This window comes from Salmo salar, chromosome 06 (assembly GCF_965601325.2).
Source record: "Salmo salar chromosome 06, fSalSal1, whole genome shotgun sequence".
Taxonomy (NCBI): Eukaryota; Metazoa; Chordata; class Actinopteri; order Salmoniformes; family Salmonidae; genus Salmo; species Salmo salar.
In genome coordinates this window covers 20865132-20885529 of record NC_138296.1, presented here as the reverse complement: position 1 = coordinate 20885529, position 20398 = coordinate 20865132, and the positions used below count along the sequence as shown (strand labels likewise).

The following is a 20398-nucleotide window of genomic DNA, read 5'->3' as shown; positions in this document are numbered from 1 at the left end:
ATTAAGTATTCAAACAGGGCAAATATCTCACATCAAATAACGACAAAAGTATACAGGAAATTCAATAATTTATTTTACTACAATGTATTCCTGTGATTTTCTTCATTCACAAAATGTTACCAGTGACATTTGTAGTAAATCGTCAGTCACTGATGAAGCTCGAGTTAGATTGCAGTGTACTTACTGTACAAGACTAATGGGTTCGATAATACGGTTACTGTTTGCTTTCTGTTACAGCCGACAAGGCAAGAAAGAGAGTCAAGCACTCACTGAGATCACTAGGCTTCCGTTAGTCCATCCCAACAACACACCTGAGATTATGAGTCGTGTTCATTAGACCCCACGTTTCAGAAGAGTTTAATTGGACAAGTCCAGTTAGTCCCTCCCTGTTTCAGTCTTCTGTTTAGTGCCTAATGAACACAACCCAGGTCTGGTCATTCCAGAACTCCTTCAAAATGTTCTAAATACTGCAACAGTTCCATCCCCTGAAAACAAATACTAAAATTGCATTTACATTGAACTAAAATATGACAAGTCTTGCAATGTTTCTTATGTATATAATTTCATTAACATGAACCTGAGACATGCCTGACTAATGAGGCTCGACTGGTCTGGACAGCCATAACTACACCTGGGTCATGTTCACTAGGGCAAAATGTTTTACCACGGAAATCAAACATTTCTTATTGGACTAATCCAGATAATCCCTGTTTCATTCTGTTTTGTTAATACCTCAGATGGAGGGCTACTGAACACATAATACATCTAACACCTGCAAAGAATTCAAGGACTACCAAATACACCAGAGATGGATAGGAGAGAACCACAGACCTGAACACACAGCATGGAACCTGTTTATAATGAACCAAGATAATGTCACTTGACCTTTGGTATTCAGCATTCTGACCTTTAACCTCTTCTCCATCTTCAAGCGAAAGCATAGAATACAACGCAAACTGTTGTCTTCAATGTTAAAACTACAAACAAATCAAGGAATGTAATGTTGATGTCAGCGTGAATCCTGAATAGGATCTGCTAAATACTGTAGTGCCCTTATAATTCCTCAGATACAAACCTATGGTCACCTGCACAACACATTGTTCTCCTTCTCCACAACAATGGCTCAACCTCATCAGGTTGGTGCACAGCTTTCAAGTCTTAAATGTTATCCATTCATACTGATGAGGTACCTTGTCTTCACCAATCTAACCTGAACTCATCTCACCTGTCCTGCCTTGTCTCCCAGACCATTACACTAGCTGCTGTATTTGCTGCCTCTACCTGGTGTCCATAGGCCTAGAACAATACTGAAAATCCCCTTTATCCACGTTTCCAGGACGGATGTGTCCGTTTTCAGACACTCTGCTCCTCTCTAGACTGCCTGAGTGCAAAGCAAAGGACAAGGGACTGGACAGCACTAGATAAATAAGTTCAACATTTCAACATAGCATAAAACAAAACAAAAATACACTTCAGAAATTATTAATAGTAATATTGCTTGTCCAATTTTCTGCCTGCGTTCATTTGGAGAGAAGAGAAAAAGAAAACATTTTGATGTGTGACAACTGTTGGCAACATTTTAAAGTCTAGACCTTTCTAGAAAGTGTGCTCTTACTGTCAGTTAGCCTGTGTTGTCCGTAACCGAATCTTGGGACTACTCCCAAGAGAGTATCACCCCCATAACCATTAATACAAACTTAAAAAGATGGCGCTCAACCTACTCACGCAAACAGATAGTAGTCTGCCCTGCAGAAATACTCCTACACTTTGCCAGATCTGCATATTAACATATGCATAGAACGTGTTACTTTGACTGTTTCTGGCTCAGCAGTGTTTGAGTTGGGCTGCTGCTCACCGCTACGAAGTGCCAGCACCTCAAAGGTTCTACTTGTTCAGTTCCACCACCTAAATAAAGAGTACCGGCACCTAATTCAGTCCACTTCAAGCAAAGGCTCACTGCTCTAATATTTTCAAGATTACATTTTGGTTTGATGGACTGATTGTGGGGCCACCCAGGGGACAGCAGAATATAGTCCTTCAAATCCCCATGGCAACCTAAGTGTCAAAATCCACAAAGGCTTTTTTGTCATAGCAGGGTATCTGTTTTTCCCCTCTAACTCTACTGCATCACTCCATAATACAATTGTTTGGGATTATTAAAGAGACTTCAACCTGACAACAAATCACACTATAATCTAATCAAGTAAGATCAATTGTCATCTCATGTCAGCTCAAGAAGAAATAAATCCTATAACAGGTTTGAATAAAAAAAAATGGCTCTAAATTGATACTAAGAGCTACAAATATGACCAACCATAGTGGGAGGATACAGGACGGAGGGAGAGGGAGGTAGTAGAGAGAGAAAATTAGAGGAGTGGAGGAGGGAAGGTTACAAGGTCTGGGTACGGATGGGTTCTCATCCAAACGTTCAGAAAACAATTCTTCTTGTCTTCCCTCCTTGTCTTCCCTCCTCCTTTCCTGCAGGACAGCCAACGATTGGCTGTGGGTCGGATCACATGAAGTACCATGCAGCCAATCCGGCGAGGGCGGCGACCCAGGCGGCGAATAGGACCTGGCCTGTGGGGTGTCTGAGGACGGCCATGGCCAGCTGACCGACGTACGCCGAGCCCCCACTGGCCGCTGAGACAGAGGACAAAGAACACGGTCAGCAAACCTCCCACATTACCATGTGAAACACTCTTCTGCCATTTTTAACAGCACTAAGCCAGGCCAAGCAGCACTGCACTGGCCTGGTTAGGAACCCACTGTAGTTGCTGGAGCCATGCTAGAAAGGACAATGTGAAAAGTAAATATCCAAGCCAGCATGACAGTGTGGTAAGGGTATTGTGGTTCTAAATGCCAGCGTATTGTTAACATGGCACAACAAATCTTTCTTTCAGGTGGTTTTCTGGATCAATCACTTTGTTTCCAGACAGAGCTTACAGGAGTTGTGTGTCAGCGTACCCATTTGTGCGGCGTAGTAGGGGCATTTGTTGATGTCTCCTCCGGTCCCATGGGCCCCGTGAACAGGCATGCCCGCGTCCATGACCTCTTCCTGGATATCCTTACCCATCTCCTCTAGCTCATCAAATACCTGACACCAAACACAGGGGATTACAACTGGTTCATGTTCACTCAGCACAAAACAGAACAAAAAGGTCAAACAGGGAGGTACCATCTGAAAAGGTCCAATAAGGAAAGCTCATTTTTCTTTTTCACAACACTTTGGAACAGTTTGATATTGTGTGTCCTCATGAACACAATCTCTGAACTGAAACAGTAAGCTGTATTGTGTTGACCCAGAGTTTAGCACAAACAGTTTGACATTGTGACTGGGTCGGTGGGCGAGTGAAAGGAGTGATATTTCACTTAAGGAGGTGCCGCTGGTCAAAGAAATGGCCATGATGCAGAACCGTAATAACAATATGATCAAGTTCAACATCTGACATTTATGTAATGTAATCAGAAGCCAGATGTGAGGAAGTGAATTAATGATCATATCTGTGCACTTGAAATTGAAATATGAGAGATGGCGCATTGTCTGGCTTCGCTCTCAGAACCAGTTGGTAGAGTGCTTACGGTGATAAGCACAAATCCAACCATCTGCTGTTGGCCAAAGACCCTAATTTTCCCTGGGCACAAGACTCTTATCTCCAAAGACAGGATCAATACAGTGGCTGGTTACTGAGATCAAATGATTAATTAAATGATACAATACTGAGAAATGCAACTAAACTACCGTGGCCCTACCTCTGAAAGTAAACTAAACTAATGGGTCCTACCTTTGACACTAAATTAATGCGGCCTGGCTTCCTCTGAAAACTAAACGTCTATTTTTATTTAACTAGGCAAGTCAGGCAATAACAAATTCTTATTTACAATGACGGTCTACCCCGGCCAAACCTTGCCCTAACCCGGACGACGCTGGGCCAATTGTGCGCCGCCCTACGGGACTCCCGATCACGACCGGTTGTGATACAGCCCGAGATCGAACCCGGGTATGTAGTGATGCCTCTAACACTGCGATGCAGTGCCATAGACTGCTGCGCCACTCAAGGACCCACAGATATGAGATGGCAATATTTCCAACCATCACCTAGAAGGAATTATTAGAAGACCCACCACACCAGTAGGTGCAGCAGTCTCCGTTTACTGGAAGACCCACCACACCAGCAGGTGCAGCAGTCTCCGTTTACTGGAAGACCCACCACACCAGTAGGTGCAGCAGTCTCCGTTTACTGGAAGACCCACCACACCAGCAGGTGCAGCAGTCTCCGTTTACTGGAAGACCCACCACACCAGTAGGTGCAGCAGTCTCCGTTTACTGGAAGACCCACCACACCAGTAGGTGCAGCAGTCTCCGTTTACTGGAAGACCCACCACACCAGTAGGTGCAGCAGTCTCCGTTTACTGGAAGACCCACCACACCAGCAGGTGCAGCAGTCTCCGTTTACTGGAAGACCCACCACACCAGTAGGTGCAGCAGTCTCCGTTTACTGGAAGACCCACCACACCAGCAGGTGCAGCAGTCTCCGTTTACTGGAAGACCCACCACACCAGTAGGTGCAGCAGTCTCCGTTTACTGGAAGACCCACCACACCAGTAGGTGCAGCAGTCTCCGTTTACTGGAAGACCCACCACACCAGTAGGTGCAGCAGTCTCCGTTTACTGGAAGACCCACCACACCAGTAGGTGCAGCAGTCTCACTCTTTAATCAACCCCAGCTCTATCTCTCTCTTCCCTTCCTTCCCCTTCCTCACCTCCATGTTGAACTGAAAGGCCAGCACGGCCTCCGCCACCAGCCTGTCCTTGGTGGCCATGTCCAGCTCCAGCTCATTCATCCGGCTCCTGTACAGCTGCTTGAAGGCCTTGGCGCTGTGGATGCCGTCAAACTGGTAGAAGTAGACGCCCTCGCCCGTCGATGGCAGCTTCAGCGCCCGCTGGGCCACCTTCTTCAGCACCTGGCCCCCGGACAGGTCTCCCATGTAACGGGTGTAGGCATGGGCCACCAGCAAGACCGGCTCTTCCTGACCCACCTAAATACACATACAACTTCACTGGCTTATGGTATTGTCAACCTCCCCTGGACTCCACACACACCAGAGGATTGAAGCAGCACAGGGAGTCACAGTGCAGCACCCATGGAGTAGTGTTAGGTCTGAAGTGCCTTGCATAAAGGCACAATGGTAGCGGATGGTGGTAATGTGAATCTGAAACCAGCAGCCCTCCAGTAGCCAGTTCAGCCCCCACTTTTTTCATCGTCCAGCCTGGGACTTGAACCAGCGACCTTCTGGTTACCGGTCCACCTCTCTAACCTCTGGGTTACTCACCTGGTGGATGCGTTCCACGTAGCGTTGTGTGGCCGGCGAGCAGCTGACCCGCTCCCGCCAGTCCTCACCATAGAAGTAGTCCAGGTCGCGGGACAGGGCGTCACGTCTATTCAGCTCTGGGAAGTAGAGCGGGGAGAAGTCAGGATGATCTTTGTTCCTCTCAATCTCCTCCTCCATGGCCTCGTAGGTGTAGTAGAGGGCCACATCGCCCAGCTGAGGGGGAGAGAGATGCAGAATTGTACCCCAAGACAAACATTTTAGTTGCAAATATTTTTCATTAATCCATGTTTGACAGTCCATCAAATACTGTGTGAGTGTGTGTGTGTGTCAACATTCACGTTTTCAAGATACATCCCTTTCTGTATCCTGGCAAAGTCTCACAAAGTGAGGATGTCAAAGCACTTCATGTTCTTTAAAGCCTTACAGGATATTGTTGTTCAGTACAGTGGTTGTTCATTACCAGTGGTGCTGAAAGACCCATCACCATTCTTAACAGTATTATCTTACAAAGTGTTTGCAAAGTGAGGATGTCAAAGTTAGATCAAAATGCCTACACCCTTAACTGACTGCTGTGGATAAGTCAGATAATGCATAATGTTCAAGACAGTGAATGCAGCAGTATTAAGTCTCAGAAAAGACTTAAGTGGCTGCTCTATTCTCCAGACTGACCTTGAAGAGCTCCTTGCGGATGCGCCCCCTGAGGAAGTCCTTGACAAACTGGGTGTTCTCCGCCTTCTCGTGAACCTCTTTGGTCCCGGCAGCCAGCAGTTCAGAAAGGTCTGTGGGGCTGTGGGGAGGGCACACTGGCTGACACCGCATGGGAAACTAGAGGCAAACACTAACTACATGACCCATAGGGCTGGCTTCCTAAACCCAGATTAATCCTAGTTCTGGAGAGAAAAAAAAAATTTCAATGTAGCTTATTCTACATTGAGCATGCTTTTAACTCCAGGAGAAGGTTTAATCTGTGTTCAGGAAATGGGCCCATAGTGTTTTCGACTCTCCTCAGAAATAAAAGAGACAGACCAAATCTGACAGAACTGAAACATACCCTGCCCACACCCTGGCACTCAAACATACACATGAGAGGAGACCTCTCACTTCCAGAAACTGCCCAGCCCCCATCCATTTTCAGAAAAAGCACTGAAGTGAAGTTAGACCATCCCAGATTTCTATACCTGAGAGTGTCTTCTGGCTCTTTCTCTGCGTACACCAGGCCTCCTCCATCAGCGGCACTCTCCGCCTTCACAGAGTCCTCCATCTTTTCTGCAGACAGCTTGGTCCCGTCACTCAGACAGACACTCTTTGCCAGTCTCTGCCAAAGACAGAACACCAAAACAAGACCCACACATTCAAAACTGACTCACTATTGAGTGGGTGGGGTAGCCTACATGAGAGCCACATAGCCTAGATATAGTATGTGCAGATAGATATAGAAGTAGTGCTTTTGTAAACAGATGCCCAAATGTCCAAATGTCCATGACAATAGAGTCTTAAGGGATAGTTGGAGATTTTGACAACTAATCCATTGTTTCCATTTACCCAGTCAGATGAACTCATGGTTATCATTTCTATGTCTCTGCGTGCAGTTTAAATGAAGTTGAAGGTAATTAGTGTTAACGGAGCAATTGCCAGCTAGCGTGAGTGTAATGACTGAAAGTCTATGGGATCAGCCAGCATGCTCCTCTGACTATGGGTATGCAGTCCTCACTGTGTTCTGTTCTGGTGTACAGTTTGACAGCTAGCATAAACAGTAGCCCAATAAACCCATAAGAGGTGTTGCTTTTTTTTCTGAAACTGAAAATACAGAAAGGAAACATTTCTTAACTCCAAACAACAATGAGGTAAACCTAACATTTAAGAACAACACACGCAGAAAACCACTTCACATAACATTAGCCAAGTTAGAAAGCAGAACCATTGAACAGTAGCTTTAGCTAGCTAGCTAACGTAAGTTAGCTCATAATAAGTGTAAAAATAATGCCACCACCTTGAAACATTTCTCTCACTGAATAATAGCTAACATTGTTATGGTACTTACAATGGGCATAAATACAATGGGCATAAATAAAACTGAAAATAAACAAATGTAATGATTGCTGTTTTGACAATGTAGCTAGCTAGCTAGCTAGCGATCTCTGTTTGACAGAGCTGTTTGATTATATTCATCATCATGGTAACCACATGCCCCAAGTCTGCCTGCTAGCAAGGAATCTCTTTACATTCTAGATGACATTTACATTCTATTCAAGCAGTAAGGCAAGAAGGGGTGTGGTATATGGTCAATATACCACTGCTAAGTGCTGTTCTTAAGACAGACGCAACGCGGAGTGCCTGGATACAGCCCTTAGCTGTGGTATATTGGCTATGTACCACAAAGCCCCAAGTTGCTTTATTGCTATTATAAACTGGTTATCAACGTTATTAGAACAGTAAAGCTGTTTTGTCATATCACACACACGTGTTATACGGTCTGATATACCACGGCTTTAAGCCAATCAGCATTCAGAGCTCGAACCACCCAGTTTATAATTACAAATAAAGACATTGGGTCCGTGACACTGCAAGTAGACAAAATTGCTCATTTGCCAAAATCTCAATCTATCCCTTTAATAGGAGCAGAAGTGCAGAAATTAGTGCAAACCCAGCACAACATATCACATCTGATACAACATAGCAAACAGCATATATATATTTTCTGATGAATCCTCGGCTCATGCCTGTATAAACTTAATATGGTAGAGTTTAAGCATAGTAGTGGGCATAGCTTACATCTTTGAGGGTGACAACCCAAACCATGATAATTAGCCAATTTCTTTGACTTATTATGACTATGTAATGAACTCAACTATTTGCTGAAGCTACATTCATTAAAACATCAAGAAGGGTCCATGAAATTAACATCTGGCCACACAAATCAGTACCGTTTGTTATTGCTGCCTGAAAACATCTCATGTGCCAAGATTGTGGTAGGTTTTCTTGGAAGAGGCAAAAGAGCACTTAGGCTAATGTGAGTGGGTCTACTACTCTATTCTGCTGCGGGCCAAAACATTTTGTTCATTGTTATTCTGCATGTAGCCTAAGACTACACCGTCTTCATGGTGTAAACAAAAGATTGGGTATATGATATAACGCGTTAATATCCTAGTGACAAGTAAAACCCAATTCAAACGTCGCTCTACATTTAGGAGAAGAAAGCCTAAACAGAACATCGGCATTTGATACAGAGACTCTCCATCCAATGTCTTGTTGACATGTAGCCTAGTTATGACCAGCAGAACATCAGTCCACAACACAGGTTAGGCTAGATCTATAGAATAAGCTCCACAGAAACACCTGAGACTTTTCAGATCAGTGTCACTTCAGTAACATGAGCAGCGTACTACATTTTACATTTTAGTCATTTAGCAGACGCTCTTATCCAGAGCGACTTACAGTAGTGAATGCATACATTTCATACATTTTTTTTTTTCTGTGCTGGCCCCCCGTGGGAATCGAACCCACAACCCTGGCGTTGCAAACACCATGCTCTACCAACTGAGCTACAATAAATACGACAATTATACGTAGCTTCTGTGCCTTATGATATCAGGTCCAATCCACTTCAAGTCCACATGAGACCTCCCGAGTGGCGCAGCGGTCTAATGCTCTGCATCACCGTGCTTGGGACATCACTACAGACCTGGGTTCGATCCCGGGCTGTGTCGCAGCCAGCTGTGACCGAGAGACCCATGAAGCGGCGCACAATTGGCCCAGTGTCATCCAGGTTAGGGCAGGGTTTGGCCGGCTGGTATGTCCTTGTCACATCGCACTCTAGCGACTCCTGTGGTGGGCCGGGCGCATGGTCGCCAGTTGTATGGTGTTTCCTCCGACACATTGGTGCGGCTAGCTTTGCGGCTAGCTTCTGGGTTAAGCGAGCAGTGTGTCAAGAAGCAGTACGGCTTGGCAGCGTCGTGTTTTGGAGGACGCATGGCTCTTGACGTTCGCCTCTCTCGTATGGGAGTTGCAGAGATGGGACAAGACTGTAACTACCACTTGGATATCACGAAATTGGGGAGAAAAAGGGGTTAATAATAAATAAATATAGTGTAACGACCCTGGGTTTATAAGCACGGATATCGACTCTGCCGCTCGAGCATGCTTTTGTGGCACAGTCGATAGCACGCTGGACTTCGAGCTAGAAGGTCGAGGGTTCGAGACCTGCTCCCTGCCAGTGTGTGTGTGTGTGTGTGTGTGTGTGTGTATATAATATAGAGATATATATATGTATATACACACACACACACGAGAAACACATGTTCACCATGCTTACCAGATAAGTTAGGGAGATGCAGTCGTCAATGCCGGCAAGGGAAGCAGTGACAATGCTCTTTTCTTACCAATGATGTGTTGTTGTCGTTGTCTTGGGCTGTTGGTGGTCACTGGTCAAACGTCCTCTGACAGTTGATTCAGCTGTTACCTTATTCCGAGTGCCAGAGATAAGGGAATGTGTGTGTGACTTTGGCAGCACTGACACACAAGTAACAACACAGTGAATTGCTGGCACAGCATAGCAGGGGCCTAGTATTAGGAGGCCCTAGTCGCTTCACATAGTAATGAGGGAAGTCAACAATCAAGAGGCCTGGAATTACACAGAGAGCCAGACAAAGGAGCTCATAGTACACACGTTGCTAGATGTTCAGTTATTCTTGTGTTTACTAGCTAACTAACTGTAAACTGTATCAAATAGTAGTTCTGGTTGTATCCATGATATTGTTCCAAGTTAACACTAGTTACATGCATTTGATCTAATGTATCTTACATTCGAGGATATGGCAAGGGAATATTGCTAGCTAACTAACATCAGAATGTCTATTGGTCTTGCTAACGTTGTAACAAAGACGCTAACTTGGCTAGCCACCACCAGCAGCAGAGCAGTTAGCTAGTTCAACAATTTAGCCCATGACATCAAGGCACTGAACTGGCAGCTGTTAGACATGTTCCATGCTAACTATCTATGTATAGTAGTTGCTAGTCTTTTGATTAAACAGTTTACAAGTGTTATAACCAGCGCCAGCTAATTAAACAGTTGATACGTGCGTTACTTCAGGACAACAATGTGTCAATCATCTTAGAATAGCCTAATTTATTGTTGTGATGCTGTAGAACGCTAAATAACTCACATAGGGTTATCTAGCATCCTACTCTGCCCCTATTGTGCAGAGAATAAACATACAGTAGCTTACCTTCTCTGCGCACTCTGCGGAGCTCTTCTCCAGTGTTGCTCAAAACATAGGAAATGCAGTGTTGCTTATTCTTCTTCTTCTTTGAGATTGAGTTGGCTGGCCGCATCCAACTTTTAAGTGCAAACACCGCCACCTACTGTACTGGAGTTTGAGTCCAGTCACGGCCAACCGACATTAACTTCCGGTAATACAAAATTGGGGGAAAAGGAAAATTACCTTGGTAACTATTAGCCCTCACTAAAAAAACACCACCCCATTCCACTATTTAACCTTATCTAATCCTACTCCAGGCCAGAAGTCTAAGAGGACAGAACACTACCACTCAACATCCCTGCAAGTCTTCTGCAGTAAAACCTTGCAATCCCAAGTACTTCTCTACAGCTGCCACCACAACCTCTATTTTCTGTGACTTCTGTTCCATTTCTGCAGTACAGTTGACAACCATGGCTATAAATGCCATAGCTATAAATCCCAATCTATTGGTCTCTGCCTACTCACAGAAACCTCATCATGTACACATCTTCCTCTACCGCTCTCTTCACTTCTTCAGCATATGGCACTTTCTGTACTAACGTTAATCACTGACCTCAACCTGCCTTTCTCTCACCAGACACCTCCAATCTCCAGCCCCATGGGCAACCAACAGTTTACACACACAACTTTCTCCACCGATACTACACATTCCTTCATGTCATGCCCTCCTGCACTTTCTCACATCTAGGAATCTCCCTCCTACACACTGGTGCATTGCAGTCTTGGGAACAATGTAAAAAGAAAGAGAATACGAGATTTTGACAACTGAATTAGCCACGCTATGGCGCGCCACATTAACTGAATGCCGCAGTTACATTCACTTGTATAAATTAATGTGAGTCTGTTCTAATGAATTAATGGACTGAAGAGAGTCTCATTTTTTTATTAATTAATTGTCAGGCAATGCTCTTTAAAAAGACAATGGCAGATTATTTATTTCCTTGTTTTTATCGTCACTACCAGAAAATCTGCAGGGTGTGCAATGGATCTGATTATCATGGTGGTGGGGATGGACTGATTTGTGATCAATACAATCACTGTGAGGGGCAGAGGAAGGGAAAGGTATGATAGGCACTGCATTGAACAGCTTTTAATCACAAGTTATAAACAGGAAAAAATGTGTGACTATAGGTAATGTGCTACTATATGCCTCATATAGTGGCTCAGTGTGCACCCTGTGGCTCAGTTGGTAGAGCATGGTGTTTGCAACGCCAGCTTGGTGTGTGCAACGCCAGGGTTGTGGGTTCGATTCTCACGGGGGGCCAGTACAAAAAATAAAAAATGCATGAAATGAAATGTATGCATTCACTACTGTAAGTCGCTCTGGATAAGTGTCTGCTAAATTACTAAAATGTAAATATGTAATATGTTACTATATGTAATATGTTACTATACTGTATGTAATGTGGTAATGTAATATGTTACTATATGTAATCGGCTCTTAACCAACCATGCTATTTTGTTTGTTTTCGCAATGTTCGTAACTTGTTTTGTACATAATGTTGCTGCTACCATCTCGTATGACCGAAAAGAGCTTCTGGACATCAGAACTGTGATTGTTCACCTCAAACTCGACGAAGAGTTCTTCTTCAGTTAGTCGGACGGGAGGGATATACTACAGACACCTGACCAGGCCCAGATCCCTCGTTATTCGCTGGAGAAGGAAACTGAGATTTCGCGGAAAGAGATCATGGTGCCTTGTGAGGATCAGGCGACAAGTGGCTAACCTGCCCTCCGTCCTGCTAGCTAACGTTCAATCGCTGGAAAATAAAAGGGATGAACTGAAAGCACGTTCATCCTACCAACGGGACATTAAAAACTGTAATATCTTATGTTTCACCGAGTCATGGCTGAATGATGACAACATACAGCTGGAGGGTTATATTTTCTATCGGCAGGACCGAACAGCAACCTCTGTTAAGACACGGGGCGGGGGCCTATGTATTTATGTAAACAACAGCTGGTGCATGATTGTCACGACTTCCGCCAAAGTCGATGCCTCTCCTTGTTCGGGCGGCGTTCGGCGGCGTTCGGTGGTCTTCTAGCCATCATCAATCCACTTTTCATTTTCCATTTGTTTTGTCTTGTCTTCCCACACACCAGGTTTCAATTCCATCATTACATGCTGTGTATTTAACCCTCTGTTCCCCCCCATGTCCTTGTCCGGAATTATTTATTGTAAGTGCATGTGCACGTTATCTGGTGTGTGATGGGTTTTGTTACCCATTGATTGTTTGTTCTATTTTCCGGTGGTTTTTATTATTAAACTGCTCCGTTGGAACACAGTTTTTGCTCTCCTGCGCCTGACTTCTCTGCCGCCAGTACGCACCCTTTACAGAATTCCGGACCAACTATATGGAGTCAGCAGGAGCAGGTACCCCGGGGTATAGGGGTGGATGAGCGCGTCCGAGAGCACGCAGCAATGCTCCACCATCTTGGCACCACCATGGACTGCGTTGTCCAGACAATGGACCGCTGGGAGAGACAGGGAGTTCTACCAGCGCCTCCACCAGCACAACCGCGGTCTCCACTACTCGCCCCTCCTTCTCCTGGTCCCAGTGGGATTCGTCTCTCCCTTCCCCAGGAATACGATGGTACGGCTGCGAACTGCCAGGGGTTCCTGTTGCAGCTAGACTAATACCTAGCAACCGTCCATCTGTCTCCTTCGGGCCGTGAGAGGGTGTCCGCCCTCATCTCGTGCCTCACCGGGAAAGCCCTGGAGTGGGCCAACGCCGTGTGGAAAGAGGGAGATGCGGCATTGAACCAGTTTGAGGAGTTCACCCGCCGCTTCCTGGCAGTCTTCGACCACCCGCCCGAGGGTAGAGCGGCGGGTGAACGTCTCTTCCAACTGAGGCAGGGGACGAGGAGCGCCCAGGAGTTCGCCCTGGAATTTCGGACCCTGGCTGCCGGCGCGGGATGGAACGACAGGGCCCTGATCGACCATTATCGCTGCTGTCTGCGCAAGTACGTCCGACCAGCTGGTGGACCTGTCCATCCGGCTGGATAACCTGCTGGCTACCCGCGGACGTTCAGATCGGGGTCTGTTGGTTCCATCCCCCCGCACCCCCTCTCCGATACCCATGGAGCTGGGAGGGGCGGTGCGCAGGGAGACCGGAGGGGGTTCTAGCTCATGCACCATCTGTGGCCGCAGAGGTCACACTGCCGGTCGGTGCCGGGTTGGTTCCTCTGGGTATCGAGGCAGCAGGCAGGGCGCTCTGGCGTCACTCCAGGTGAGCTGGCACCATTCTCACCCAGAGCCCTCTGTTGCACATATGTTTTTGTATGTCACTTTTCCTGAGTTTTCCCCGCATTCCCAGCATAAGGCACTCGTCGATTCAGGCGCGGCTGGGAATTTTATAGATAGATTGTTCGGCCATAGTTGAGAGATCCCCATTGTTCCCGTGGCTATGCCATTCCTCGTTCCCGCCTTAGATAGTCAACCATTAGGGTCAGGGTTGATTAGGGAGGCCACCGCTCCTTTGGGTATGGTGACGCAGGGGGTTCACAAGGACATAATTAGTTTCTTCCTCATTGACTCTCCTGCGTTTCCCGTGGTGCTAGGCCTACCCTGGTTAGCTTGTCATGACCCCATTGTTTCTTGGCAACGGAGGGCTCTCACGGGGTGGTCGCGAGAGTGCTCGGGGAGGTGCTTAGGGGTTTCCCTAGGTGCTACTACGGTGGAAAGTCCAGACCAAGTCTCCACCGTGCGCATTCCCCTCGAATATGCCGATTTGGCTCTCAACATCTCCAAAAAGAAGGCAACTCAATTACCACCCCATCGACGGGGGGGGACGGGGGGGGGGGGGTTGTGCAATAAATCTCCTGGTAGACGCCACACTTCCCAGGAGTCACGTGTATCCCCTGTCACAGGCGGAGACGGAGGCTATGGAAACATATGTCTTCAAATCCCTGCATCAGGGGTACATTCGGTCCTCCACTTCACCCGCCTCCTCGAGTTTTTGTTTTGTGAAGAAGAAGGAGGGAGGTTTGCGCTCGTGTATTGACTATTGAGACCTTAATCAGATAACTGTGAGGTAAAGTTACCCGCTACCTCTAATCACCACAGCGATTGAGTCAATGCACGGGGCGCACTTCTTCACCAAACTTGATCTCAGGAGTGGTAGACGCCTGGTAGACGCCACACTTCCCAGGAGTCACGTGTATCCCCTGTCACAGGCGGAGACGGAGGCTATGGAAACATATGTCTTCGAATCCCTGCATCAGGGGTACATTCGGTCCTCCACTTCACCCGCCTCCTCGAGTTTTTGTTTTGTGAAGAAGAAGGAGGGAGGTTTGCGCTCGTGTATTGACTATCGAGACCTTAATCAGATAACTGTGAGGTAAAGTTACCCGCTACCTCTAATCACCACAGCGATTGAGTCAATGCACGGGGCGCACTTCTTCACCAAACTTGATCTCAGGCGTGCTTACAATCTGGTGCGTATCCGGGAGGGAGACGAGTGGAAGACTGCATTCAGTACAACCTCAGGGCATTATGAGTACCTCGTCATGCCGTACAGGTTGATGAATGCTCCATCAGTCTTCCAAGCCTTTGTAGACGAGATTTTCAGGGACCTGAACGGGCAGGGTGTAGTGGTGTATATTGATGACATTCTGATATACTCCACTACACGCGCCGAGCATGTGTCCCTGGTGCGCAAGGTGCTTGGTCGACTGTTGGAGCATGACCTGTACACCAAGGCTGAGAAATGCCTGTTCTTCCAACAGTCCATCTCCTTCCTAGGGTACCGCCTTTCCGCCTCAGGGGTGGAGATGGAGAGTGACCACATTTCAGCCGTGCGTAATTGGCCGACTCCCACCACGGTAAAGGAGGTGCAGCGGTTTCTAGGGTTTGACAATTACTAGGGTTTACAAATGTATCTGGGGTTTTGGTCAGGTAGCGGCTTCCTTTACCTCACTGCTGAAGGGGGGGCTGGTACGTTTGCAGTGGTCGGCTGAGGCGGACAGGGCTTTTGGTCACTTGAGGGCTCTGTTTACCTCGGCTCCCGTGCTGGCCCATCCGGATCCCTCTTTGGCATTCATAGTGGAGGTGGACGCGTCCGAGGCTGGGATAGGAGCCGTGCTTTCTCAGCGCTCGGGTACGCCACCGAAGCTCCGCCCCTGTGCCTTCTTCTCGAGGAAGCTCAGCCCGGCGGAGCGAAACTAAGATGTGGGGGACCGGGAGCTGTTGGCTGTCGTCAAGGCTCTGAAGGCGTGGAGACATTGGCTTGAGGGGGCTAAACACCCTTTTCTCATTTGGACTGACCACCGCAATCTGGAGTACATCCGGGCGGTGAGGAGACTGAACCCACCAGGCAAGGTGGGCCATGTTTTTCACCCGTTTTGTGTTCACCCTTTCTTACAGACCAGGTTCCCAGAACGTGAAGGCAGACGCATTGTTCCGGCTGTATGACACAGAGGAGCGGCCCATGGATCCCACCCCCATACTCCCGGCCTCCTGCCTGGTGGCGCCGGTAGTGTGGGAGTTGGAAACGGACATTGAGCAGGCGTTGCGTGCAGAGCCCGCTCCACTCCGGTGTCCCGCTGGGTGTCTGTATGTTCCGTCGGCTGTCCGTGACCGGTTGATCTATTGGGCCCACACGTCACCCTCCTCTGGTCATCTTGGCATCGGTCGGACGGTGCGCTGGCTGACTGGGAAGTACTGGTGTCCCACTTTGGCTAAGAACGTGAGGGTTTATGTTTCCTCCTGCTCGGTGTGCGCCCAGTGTAAGGCTCCTAGGCACCTGCCCAGAGGTAAGCTACACCCCTTACCCATTCCACAACGGCCATGGTCGCACCTGTCGATCGATTTCCTGACCGATCTTCCCCCATCACAGGGAAGATCGGTTGTTGTGGATCGTTACTCTAAGTCCTGCCGTCTCCTTCCTCTGCCCGGTCTCCCTACGGCCCTACAGACTGCGGAGGCCTTGTTTACGCACATCTTCCGGCACTACGTTGTGCCTGAGGATATAGTGTCTGATCGGGGTCCCCAGTTCACTTCGAGGGTCTGGAGGGCGTTCATGGAACGTCTGGGGTCTCGGTCAGCCTTACCTCGGGTTTTCACCCCGAGAGTAAAGGCAGGTGGAGAGAGTTAACCAGGTTGTGGGTAGGTTTCTGAGGTCCCGTAGCCAGTACCGGCCGGCGGAGTGGACAGCGTTCATGCCCTGGGCAGAGATGGCCCAGAACTCGCTCCGCCACTCCTCCACTAACCTCTCCCCCTTCCAGTGTGTATTGGCATCAGAGTCAGACTGAGGCTCCTGCAGTGGATGACTGGTTCCGGCGCGCGGAGGAAACATGGGACACCGCCCATTTTCACCTTCAGCGCGCCGTGCTGCGCCAGAAAGTTGGGACTGGACTGGGAGGGGTATGGTCTGGAGGAGAGATGCTGGATTCCGGTGGAGGACGTGTTGGACCCTTCAATGCTGCAGGAATTCCACCGTCTCCATCCGGATTGCCCTGTGCCTCGCCCTCTGGGATGACCCTGAGGCCGGTGTCGGCGCGCTTCTGGAACCGCGGGTCAAGGTGGGGGTACTGTCACGACTTCCGCCAAAGTCGATGCCTCTCCTTGTTCGGGTGGCGTTCGGCCGTCGGCGTCGCCGGTCTTCTAGCCATCATCAATCCACTTTTCATTTTCCATTTGTTTTGTCTTGTCTTCCCACACATCTGTTTTCAATTCCATCATTACATGCTGTGTATTTAACCCTCTGTTCCCCCCATGTCCTTGTCCGGAATTATTTATTGTAAGTGCATGTGCACGTTATCTGGTGTGTGACAGGTTTTGTTACCCATTGATTGTTTGTTCTATTTTCCGGTGGTTTTTATTATTAAACTGCTCCGTTGGAACACAGTTTTTTCTCTCCTGCGCCTGACTTCTCTGCCGCCAGTACGCACTCTTTACAACGATATCTAAGGAAGTCTCTAGGTTTTGCTCGCCTGAGGTAGAGTATCTCATGATGAGCTGTAGACCACACTATCTACCTAGAGTTTTCATCTGTATTTTTTGTAGCTGTCTAAATACCACCACAGACCGATGCTGGCACTAAAACCGCAATCAATGAGCTGTATACCGGCATAAGCAAACAGGAAAACGCTCATCTAGAGGCTGCGCTCCTAGTTGCTGGGGACTTTAATGCAGGAAAACTTAAAACAGTTCTATATAATTTCTATCAGCATGTTAAATGTGCAACGAGAGGGAAAAAAATCTAGACCACCTTTACTCCACACACAAAGCTCTCCCTCGCCCTCCATTTGGCAAATCTGACCGTAATTCTATCCTCCTGCTTACCAGCAAAAATTAAAGCAGGAAGCACCAGTGACTCGGTCTATAAAAAAGTGGTCAGATGAAGCAGATGCTAAACTACAGGACTGCTTTGCTAGCACAGACTGACTACTGACCCGTAGCACTCACGTCTGTAGCAATGAAACGCTGGTAGGCTGGTAATGGCTCACATCAACACCACTGTCCCAGAAACCCTAGACCCATCCAATTTGCATACCGCACCAACATATCCACAGATGATGCAATCTCTGTTGCACTCCACACTGCCCTTTCACACCTGGACAAAAGGAACACCTATGTGAGAATGCTATTCATTGACTACAGCTCAGCTCAACACCATAGTGCCCTTAAAGCTCATCACTAAGCTATGGACCCTAGGACTAAACACCACCCTCTGCAACTGGATCCTGGACTTCCTGACGGTCCGCCCCCAGGTGATAAGGATAGGTAACAACACATCCGTCACGCTGATCCTCAACACGGGGGCCCCTCCTGGGTTCGTGCTCAGTCCCCTCCTGTACTCCCTGTTCACTCATGACTGCACGGCCAGGCATGACTCCAACACCATCATTAAGTTTGCTGATGAAACAACAATGGTAGGCCTGATCACCGACAACGATGAAACAGCCTATAGGGAGGAGGTCAGAGACTTGACCGTGTGGTGCAAGGACAACAACCTCTCCCTCAACGTGATCAAGACAAAGGAGATGATTGTGGACTACAGGAAAAGGAGGACCGAGCACACCCCCATTCTCATCGATGGGGCTGTAGTGGAGCAAATTGAGAGCTTCAAGTTCCTTGGCGACCACATCACCAACAAACTAACATGGTCCAAGCACACCAAGACAGTTGTGAAGAGGGCACGACAAAACCTAATCCCCCTCAAGAGACTGAAAAGTTTTGGCATGGGTCCTCAGATCCTCAAAATGTTTTACAGCTGCACCATCGAGAGCATCCTGACGGGTTGCATTACTGCCTGGTATGGCAACTGCTCGGCCTCCGACCGCAAGCCACTACAGAGGGTAGTTACTCTCTGTTATTATCTATGCATAGTCACTTTAATAACTCTACCAACATGTACATATTACCTCAATTACCTGTACGCCGGTACCCCCTGTATATAGCCCCCATATTGTTATTTACTGCTGCTCTTTAATCATTTGTTATTCTTATCTCTTACTTTTTTAAGGTATTTTCTTAAAACTGCATTGTTGGTTAAGGGCTTGTAAGTAAGCATCTCACAGTAAGGTCTACACCTGTTGTATTCGGCGCATGGGACAAATACAATTTGATTTGTTACTATATGTACTATGTTACTATATGTACTATGCTAATATATGTAATAGTGTTACTATATGTAATTTGTTACTATATGTAATGTCCTACTATATGTAATATGTTACTATATGCTTACTTAGCAAATAGCTGTAGCTATAGTACAGTGTGTGTATTGGCGTCATTTCCTTATTTCCTATAAGACACTTGGGTGGGCTTGCTTGACATTTTCACTGCAGTTGCGACCTTTGTGATGGCTAAGGGTCAAAAGAGTGTGAGACCTGTCAGGGGCAACGACAGTTTCTGGTCTTCATCAACCTCAAGGTGATATGGTGAGTGGTGTTGCTGGCTCAACATTGTTCAACTAAATAACAGTATTACTGCCTTTACACAGGCAGACCAATTCTGATCTTTTGACCAGTTATTGGCAAAAGAGCTGATCTGATTGGTCAAAAGACCAATTAGTGGAAAAAGATCAGAATTGGGCTGCCTGTGTAAACTCAGCCTCTGTGTCATACAGTGGATTCAGTAGATCCATCAACTTCTCTGCTTCCCTTGTATGAGTAACTAGGAGATTTGTTAATTGTTTATCTTTAACTTTCACTTTCTCCCAAATGCCCACTGCACTGAGGATAGGAAACTCTGTCACCACCGATAAATCTACTATAATTGAGAATTTCAATAAGCATTTTTTTACGGCTGGCCATGCTTTCCACCTGGCTACCCCTACCCCGGTCAACAGCACTGCACCCCCCACAGCAACTCACCCAAGCCTTCCCCATTTCTCCTTCTCCCAAATCCAATCAGCTGATGTTCTAAAAGAGCTGCAAAATCTGGACCCATACAAATCAGCCGGGCTAGACAATCTGGACCCTTTCTTTCTCAAATTATCTGCCGAAGTTGTTGCAACCCCTATTACTAGCCTGTTCAACCTCTCTTTCGTGTCGTCTGAGATTCCCAAAGATTGGAAAGCAGCTGCGGTCATCCCCCTCTTCAAAGGGGGGGACACTCTTGACCCAAACTGCTACAGATCTATGTCTATCCTACCCTGCCTTTCTAAGGTCTTCGAAAGCCAAGTTAACAAACAGATTACCGACCATTTCGAATCCCACCGTACCTTCTCCGCTCTGCAATCTGGTTTCAGAGCTGGTCATGGGTGCACCTCAGCCACGCTCAAGGTCCTAAACGATATCTTAACCACCATCGATAAGAAACAATACTGTGCAGCCGTTTTCATTGACCTGGCCAAGGCTTTC

At 47.3% G+C, this 20398-nt stretch overlaps 1 protein-coding gene across 2 annotated transcripts; it reads right to left on the bottom strand.

The window, feature by feature from the left end:
• Window positions 1–51: 51 nt before the first annotated feature.
• Window positions 52–10670, bottom strand: LOC106606500 (heme oxygenase 2). Of its 2 annotated transcripts, none has more exons than XM_014202745.3 (8): window positions 10556–10670; window positions 9643–9789; window positions 6509–6645; window positions 6000–6117; window positions 5331–5543; window positions 4761–5036; window positions 2965–3094; window positions 52–2640 (listed from the first exon to the last, which is right to left on the bottom strand). In XM_014202745.3, the coding sequence occupies exons 3-8, from the start codon at window positions 6589–6591 to the stop codon at window positions 2513–2515; spliced, it is 948 nt and encodes a 315-aa protein (XP_014058220.1). In that variant the 5' UTR covers window positions 6592–6645; window positions 9643–9789; window positions 10556–10670; the 3' UTR covers window positions 52–2512. The 2 variants fall into 2 exon arrangements, with proteins under 2 accessions (XP_014058220.1, XP_014058218.1); XM_014202743.3 differs by having other exon boundaries at window positions 9710–9789.
• Window positions 10671–20398: the final 9728 nt, after the last annotated feature.